The sequence below is a fragment of the Solea solea genome, chromosome 4, assembly GCF_958295425.1.
Source record: "Solea solea chromosome 4, fSolSol10.1, whole genome shotgun sequence".
NCBI classification, from domain to species: domain Eukaryota; kingdom Metazoa; phylum Chordata; class Actinopteri; order Pleuronectiformes; family Soleidae; genus Solea; species Solea solea.
This window is the reverse complement of record NC_081137.1, coordinates 5,107,795-5,115,841: the sequence shown is the minus strand read 5'-3', so window position 1 is coordinate 5,115,841 and position 8,047 is coordinate 5,107,795. Positions and strand designations below refer to the sequence as shown.

The 8,047-nt window shown below is 39.7% G+C and overlaps 1 protein-coding gene across 1 annotated transcript; it reads right to left on the bottom strand.

The window, feature by feature from the left end:
- Window positions 1–294: 294 nt before the first annotated feature.
- Window positions 295–7,515, bottom strand: slc46a3 (solute carrier family 46 member 3). Its single transcript, XM_058626412.1, has 6 exons — window positions 7,397–7,515; window positions 5,311–5,535; window positions 3,440–4,322; window positions 2,566–2,649; window positions 2,228–2,384; window positions 295–630 (listed from the first exon to the last, which is right to left on the bottom strand). The coding sequence occupies exons 2-6, from the start codon at window positions 5,509–5,511 to the stop codon at window positions 534–536; spliced, it is 1,422 nt and encodes a 473-aa protein (XP_058482395.1). The 5' UTR covers window positions 5,512–5,535; window positions 7,397–7,515; the 3' UTR covers window positions 295–533.
- Between the last annotated feature and the right edge of the window lie 532 nt (window positions 7,516–8,047).

Here is an 8,047-nt window from a genome sequence, read left to right as displayed (position 1 = left end):
ATTTCATTTCCACTTTGCTTTGAGTTATAGTTCAACGACACAAGATTTGGAATGAAATCACAGAGCAACACACCCAGACCTTTTCATTTGGAACTAGTTCATTCTGAAAACCATGTCCTCCGTCCGTGTTTATTTGCAGGTCGATTTTTATTCCCATCTATATGTATGCATCGTGCGTGTATAAAAAGAGACAAAATGTGTGCATAGTTGACTGTGTGAGATTTCTCATCCTAAAGACCTGAATTAACATGTCACACAAAAAAAGAGTGAAATATAATTCAGAAGCATAGATAGTGTCCGAGAAGGTCCAGAGAGAACCTGTTTGATGAACACCCCATAAAATCCCTTTTAATGTTTGGCTACAACTCTTCGACGTCTGTCAGATGAATCCTTGACCTGCACCAATAAAGTAAAGACCTGAAAACAACAGCCGCTGAGGTACTTCTGGAAAAACGTCTCTCTGACTAAACAACTGAAGGAAAAAAAAAATAAACAAAGTGCTCGGGGAGGTTGTGGTGGTTTGCTCCTGTGGCTCAGCTGAGGAGAGGACTGTTTTCGTTCTCGTCGTCGGGATCGCTTTCAGGCTTCGTGACCTCTTTGGCAACATCCACTCCTATCACTCCCACCACCCTGAAACATGGAAACAAACAGGGGATGACATGCTTTCTTGGAAATGGTAGCGGCCTTGAGGATCTCGAGGCGGACGGGTTACGGCAGCAGAGAGAGACCGCACCGCTATATAAGGTGTACCTCATTATGTGGCCACTGAGTTTACATAACTCTCGAAATGTACCTGAACACAACCAGGACCAGGCAAAGTCATTAACAGGAAACAGACTCTATTCAAAACTGCTGGGGTTACTACACACTTCAATTGACTTCACGATCAAGTTCATCCAGTTGTAGAAAAGCAACATATCTATATTATTAAATACTATTAAATAATTTGCTCCATAAACATGCAACATGCAAACATGTTTTCTTTGACTGTTTGTAGTTTGGCTGCCTGGTAGCATTGGTTTATGTATTGTTTGTTCTGTTTTCATCTGTATTTTTTTTTTTTTGTTCCGTTTATGCGAAGCTCACGTTGGCCTGAGTCCGCTGAACCATTTCCTTTGTCATTCCATAACAAGACATTATGTAAGCAAAGAAGTGGCACAGTCATGACACCGAGTCAGCAGCTTTTCTGTTTTTTACCGTCAGTGTTGATGTTGTAAAAGACAAAATGCAAAGTGTAAAGTCTGTGTTAAATATCTTTTCTGACAAGAAAATGTGTTACTTAAAAACTTAAAAACTCCTGATTCTTGCAAAGGAAAGGTAAAAATGTACATGTTCACTTCTGAATTTTTCTTTTCAGTTACACGTCTGTGATCAAATTTGAGTAATGTGGAAAGATGCTATGATTTAAAAAAAAAAAAACGAGGTATAACACTGTTCATCAGTGTCAGTGCGCAGAATTCTTTACTCCACATATGTCATTTTTTCACCTAAACTCCGCCACTATTTACAAACATACTGTAAGTAATGTGTTAAGAGCCGAAACGCTGCCATTTACTTTACAAGCACTTTAAGACCTGGTGTGCGTGTCATGTGCAGAAATGTGGAACTGAGAGGCCAGCAAGTCAAACAAGCATTTCTCTTTTTCAGTCAAGTAAAACTGGTAAACACTGACTCGGCACAAAAAAAAAAGAAAAGAAGACGTGTTTGAGGTGAAACTCAACTCGCAGAGTGAAGCCGCGCATCTGAAGCATAACCGCACCGCCTTAACTGTTCATAAACTGAACAAATCGATTTGGAACAGTACCACATGACACCGCAAATCACAAACAGCTCTAGGGGAAGAGTTCACACTTAGCAAGTCATCGATTTGGGAGCCAGTGTCGATCAATACGGCAACTCTTTTATCAGAATGTGATAAACAAAGTGAACTTGAAAATTGACAAAAACAACAACAACGCAGATGTTAAGGATGTGTTTGGAGGCTACAGTAGGAAATTACTTAGTGTAGCGGTTCAGTGAGAAAACAGGCAGCAGGTTATTTGAATTAATTAAATAAAACACACATAAAAAAAGTCAATTTTAAGATTGTATTTTAGTGAGAACTGTTAGACATTATTAGTTATATAAGGGATAATGAAGGTCCTACGCTGTTCATTAATTCATTAACTGATTCATTTGTTGTGCTTTTGTGTTGCATTATGGGCATTAACGACATGACGAAACTTACCCGAGGGTAATTAAAGGAATGATACAAAGTCCCGCAGATAACAGGAAGCAGAAGCCCGGGAACCAGGCCACTGTCGCAGCATAGACGCTGCTGAAGACTGAAGCTGATGCACTGTTAATGAAAGTCTCCAGACAGGAAAGACAGGCAAACAGGGCTCCTGAGGAGAAACAAAACATACACAGAAAAGCTTTTGAATTGCACATTTGTCATGCTCCAAAAAAAAGAGGGGGGGGAAAAAACACTGAAACTACAAGTGTTTTGAAAGGAACTTTGGACTCTACAAACAACACAGACATGACACGGCACAGTGGCTCATGCAAAGCACAAAACCCACTCACCCTGCTCAGACTTTGGGATGATCTTTGACATCATCGAGCGCAGGACAGGGAACGGCATGATGGACAGAAGCATCGGCACCTTCACTGTGGTAAACAAACAAGTTACATCACATATGATGTGACACTTTGTTTTGTTTTATATATCTTCTGTTATGCATTTCTCTCCAACTTGCACTTTATAACTACTTATAAACTTTATAAATACTTACTGCAATGCCCTATCATTCTACACCCATTCATTTCAAGTAAAGCACATTAAGTTACATGTAATACACCAGAAAAGGTTCTGAATTGTAAATATGTTAAGTGTGATTGGCAATAGATTATATATAAAATCTATTTCCACCATGCAATTTACAATAGCTGACAAAAACTAACTTCTTTCACGGTCATCAAACTGAGTGTTCATGCAAATATCTCTTCAGCCAATCACATGGCAGAACCTGACTGATCAGGATGAGCTGCTGATGTTCAAACCAAGCATCAGAATGGGGGTTAAGAGTGATTAAAGTGCTTGTTTGTGTCGGATGGGCTGGTCTGAGTACTTCAGAAACTACTGATCTGCTGGGATTTGAACTCACAGCGATCTCTAGTGTTTAGAGAGAACGGTCAGTAATAGTTAAAGCTAGTTTAAATTGATAGAAAGGCTATGGAAACTCAAATAATAACTAGTTGCTACTACACACAACATGGCAAACCATGAAAAGGATGAGCCACAGCAGCATACAACCACACCGTGTGCCAGTCCTGCCACTTTTTTTTAGGTGTACCTAATAAAGTGGCCATGATTGATGTGTTCCTGTTTTCTTTCCACTGAAAAGGAGATTCCAAACGTTGTACATCACTTTTACAATAAAGGGCTGTTTGGTCTCACCTATAAACATCATTAACGTGGTCCTGGCAAATGCCACGAGGGTCATGCCTGCCACGACGGATAGGATCCCCATCAGGACAATGAGCAGCTGCGGCACACCGCAGTACGTGAACACAAACACTCCCACAAAACTGACCAGGAACACAGAGGTGGACAGAGCTGAGCCGTACCCAATCAAGATCTCAGTCCAGCACAGTGGCTCGTTGAGCTCATATAGTGTCATCGGGGAGATCCCACCCACATAAGCGAAGGTGAAGCTGGTGAAGATGAGCATGAGGAGGATCAAAACAGTTTTACACCTCCTGCTGGCATGTTTAAACATCTCCGAGACTCCAAAGATCATCTGCTTCAGGGCAGAACTCTGAGGAGGCTGTCCCAGAGTGAGGACGTCAGCTGGTACTGACTTCACAGTCTCTTCCAGGATGAAAATTGCATAGAGGAGGTTCAAACACTGAAATAAAGCCGAGGTCAGGAAGGGCCAGTTAAAGCCTGCGGCTCTCAGGAAGTAGCCAGTTGATATCAAAGACACTCCAGTCAACAGGCCGATCATCATGTCCAACCTTGCCATGCGCAGTGTCTTCTGAGGGCCATCCTCGCACAAGTCCGCGATGTAGGCGAAACAGCCGCCGAGGAACGTGCCCAGGCCGCCAAACAGAGAACTGAGGAGCGACGAGCCGATGAGCAAGTAAACGTTGAGCTGAAAGTAGGACACGGCCAGGAAGGACAAGGTGTAGATCAACGTGCCAAACAGTGGCAGGATGATGGTGATCTTACGTCCACCGCGGTCGCTATAGGCAACGAGCATAAAAGTGACGATGAGTGAGGGGATGAGGGAGAAGAGGTCTGAATAGAGGGTGAAGAGCGACGCCTGTCGCTGGACCTCCTGGAAACACAGAAAAGACAACACTTTAAGATACTGGCAAAATATTGTCATGAAAGAAAGCACTATGGTGTGTGGATTATGAAAACAGGAGGTCAAATATAAGAACCAAAACTTTGAGCGCCACAGGTGCAGAAACTATTTTGATTTAATTGTGTTTGCTCTTACTTCTCTGTTTGGTTTCACGCTTCCTCTGCAGTATTAATAAATGCCATAATAATAGACCAACATATGTACTGTATATAGATTATAGTTATTTTTATATGCACTGCACAAACACACTTTGAGTCACAACACATGTTTTTCCACATATTTACGAAAAAGTTTCCCCCATTTAACAACTGTATGTGGTTTCAGGTCCATAGAGACGCTTAAAACTACATTTTCACTGAATGGATCTTAAAGCTATGAACTGTTGGTGTCAATAAGTTATTTTAGTGAAAGATAGGTGGTCTTTTTCATTGTCTATTGAAAATGCAGTGTAAACATTCAATAAATCGCTGTATAACGAGTAAAAAATAAGTGATAATGAGTAGAAACCGATAAGTGATGACATAGTGTTTCCGTTTAGAACTGGAGTTTTCTATTTACAACAGTACATAGATCAAAACAAACAAGCTCAAGATCAACCACGATGGTTGGATGATGTATAATAGTTATCAGCAGTTACAGTTTAACAAGAAGTTAATAAAGAGGAACTGATTCTGAAATGCTATTATACCGGTGTGTGCTCGTGTGTATCCGTGTGTGAGTGTGTGTTCATGGCACTAGTAGTTGCTTCCTCTCTGATGTTACAATAACTTTTGGTTGTTTGTCATCACCAGAAAATAAACCGCCGAGCACGCTTCAGCTTACTCTATGCCAGGTATTTTGCCGAGCTTGGAGAGAAAAAACAGGAAGCGTGTTTGATGGTTAGTCTAAATGTCATCATTTGTGAAAGGAAAAGTTTATATAATGTGAAGACTTGAATCGCTGTGATGTCGGCACTGACCTCGTGAAAGCTTGAGTGGTTGCCGCTGCTGTTGCTGCTGCTTCCCGCACACCTGGAGTTGTTTTGAGAGATGGGGTAGGGGGTGTTGGTCAGCTCTTCCCAGAGCCTCCGGTACACAAACTGCTGCACCAGCGGGTAAATGAGAAAGCTGGAGAAGGCGTACAGGGCCACGAGAGGCTCCACGAGAAAAAGGCCCCTCATTTTTGAGCCTTGACAAAATGGTCCCTGGAAAAAGAGCAGAAGAGGTCAACACAAGCACAGATGATAGGGTAAAGAGACATGTGACTGCACATGTCTGAGCAGATATGACAGGGATCTTTTAACCATAAGCCTGAATGTAAATAAGATAAGCAAGATATGACCAATTTTGCAAGATCCTGTAGCTGCAAGATACTGTCTTGTACAGTTTAGTCTACTTACCCCCAATGTCTATTTTAGAATGCCTACAAAAACAAGTATTTCAGAGCTTTTAAAAGCTTATTTTACAAGGCGAACTACTAGTTTTCATAGTCTGTCATAGTTTATTTTACCCAGTTGTTCTATTTTAATTTTTTTTTTTACCTGTTGCCACTTTTCACCTATTGTTATCTTTTTATCTTGCGTTTCCTTGTTAGGAAACTTGACTCCTGAAACTAATTCTCAAGTGGTCGAGTCGGTTGTTTGGCAGCTGAAAACAGCATTCCTGTATGAACGAGAAGTGAATTTTAAACTTCTTCCTGCTGGACGAGGTTTACAGTCCCAACAAAGTCATCGAAAAATATCTTTGTCCCATCAGCCACTGCACAGTTTCACAAGTAATAAAATTAAATATAATAAAATGTATCAATTCTCATAGTGGACTAGACCAGCGATTGTGTTATTCATGATACATTCTTCATTAGCAGGGCCAGAGCACTTTTATATCAGTCTTACTACATAGTTATTTTATAATATTTGTATATTTATAACACTGTAATTTCACAAGTGCAGTATCTCAAGTGCAATCACTGTGAATAATAAGCTCATACTGTATATATTTTGGTTACGTAATGTATATCATATTATAATATTATATTATAGTAGAGCTGAAACAATTAATCGATTACTAAATGAATCGACCACTACTTTGGTAATCGATTAATCGGTTTGAAGCTTTTTTCATGATTAAAACAAGATTTCCGATTGTTTAAGCTTCTTAAATGTGAATATTTTCTTCATTTCTTTGCTCTGGATAACAAAGAAATCATTAAAAGTCAATCATTTTGGTTTGTGGACAAAACAAGACATTTGAGAACATCATCATTTCCAGGTTTGACGAACACTGCTCAACATTTGTTAAGGTTTTCTTTTATTTTATGGACCAAGCGCTTAATCGAGAAAATAATCGACAGATTAATCGATTACGAAGATAATCGTTAGTTGCAGCTCTAATATTATATATATTATAATCATAGTAATCGATATATTTCAATAATGTACATTTAGAGATATGAAAATGCATGTTTATTATTCATTACCGTTACTGTCCCTGTTGCTGTGACAGTTCCTTTCCCCGCTGTGGGGCTAAAAAAGGGACTTATAATCTCTTATCTAAATGTCTGTCACATGTATGACAAGGGAAGCTTCTGCCCTAAGGCTGCATGACAAATACAGTTCAGTGTTATGGGAGTTTTCTTGTTCTTTACTGTGCTCTGTGACTTGAAGTTTTAAGACAATCATTTCAGGAGAACTTTCATTTGAAATTAAAGTTGAAATGTCTTCAATGATTCTGGACAGCTGTTTATTTCTGTCATTGTCAACTTCAGCATTCAAACCATTGAGGTACAATGTAAGTCAAGCGATAGCCTCTGCATGGAAGAGCATATTATGTCTGCTTGTTTATGCTGTTTGGGGATCTTCGATGAGGCGGTGTTGCACATTATCGAGCCAACATTATCCTACATTTTGAAATATTAAATGTAAAATGAAGCCAGTAACCACTGGGCTGTTTGCTCCCGTGACACTCTTTGTTGCAGGACGAGCTTGTTCGGTCACTGTTTACATTTAACACTGGCGTTGACCTCATTTTCCTAAGTCATGTCAACAAGAACAGGTGGAGAATGCCTACCTTTCACAACGTTGTCCGCATCATGTCTTCATCCACCAATTCACACCTGTAAAGTAACGAAATTACGACTTCTGTCACGGCTCTTCTAAAAGCAACAAAGTGGGCAACGCTGTTGTGAAGGGCAGAAGCTCCGCCCCTCTTGATTTCTGATTGGGCACAGCTTTCCGGGAAATGTTTTTATTGGATTAAAGGAATTGTCAATCATGAGAGGAAATGTAGACGGAAGTAAATAAAACCTTGCACAGATATGCAACATAAGTCACATAATTAATTCTCGGTTATTATTACCAGCAATATACTGTATTGGTACTGAATCGGTGAGACAATTCTACACATTTGTACGTTTACGTAACAATAAAGCTACTGTAAATGCCAACAAATACACTTCCGGATTTCATAATAATAGTATATATTTTATTTGTTCCGTTCGGGAGAAAAACAACGCGATTTATTTTGCATGTAGGTAAAGTGCTAAGTGCTCATACACTTAGATGTGTTTTGTATATTAGTGTAATTCTTTGGTGCAGCAGTCCAATATAATTATAAATTTGGTGTTAAAAATAATTTATTTTGAAAACCGGATGTAGACACGCTCGTACTGAATATTACGGTAGTAGCAAAGCAATTGCTGTGATATTCAAGGACTGCGTG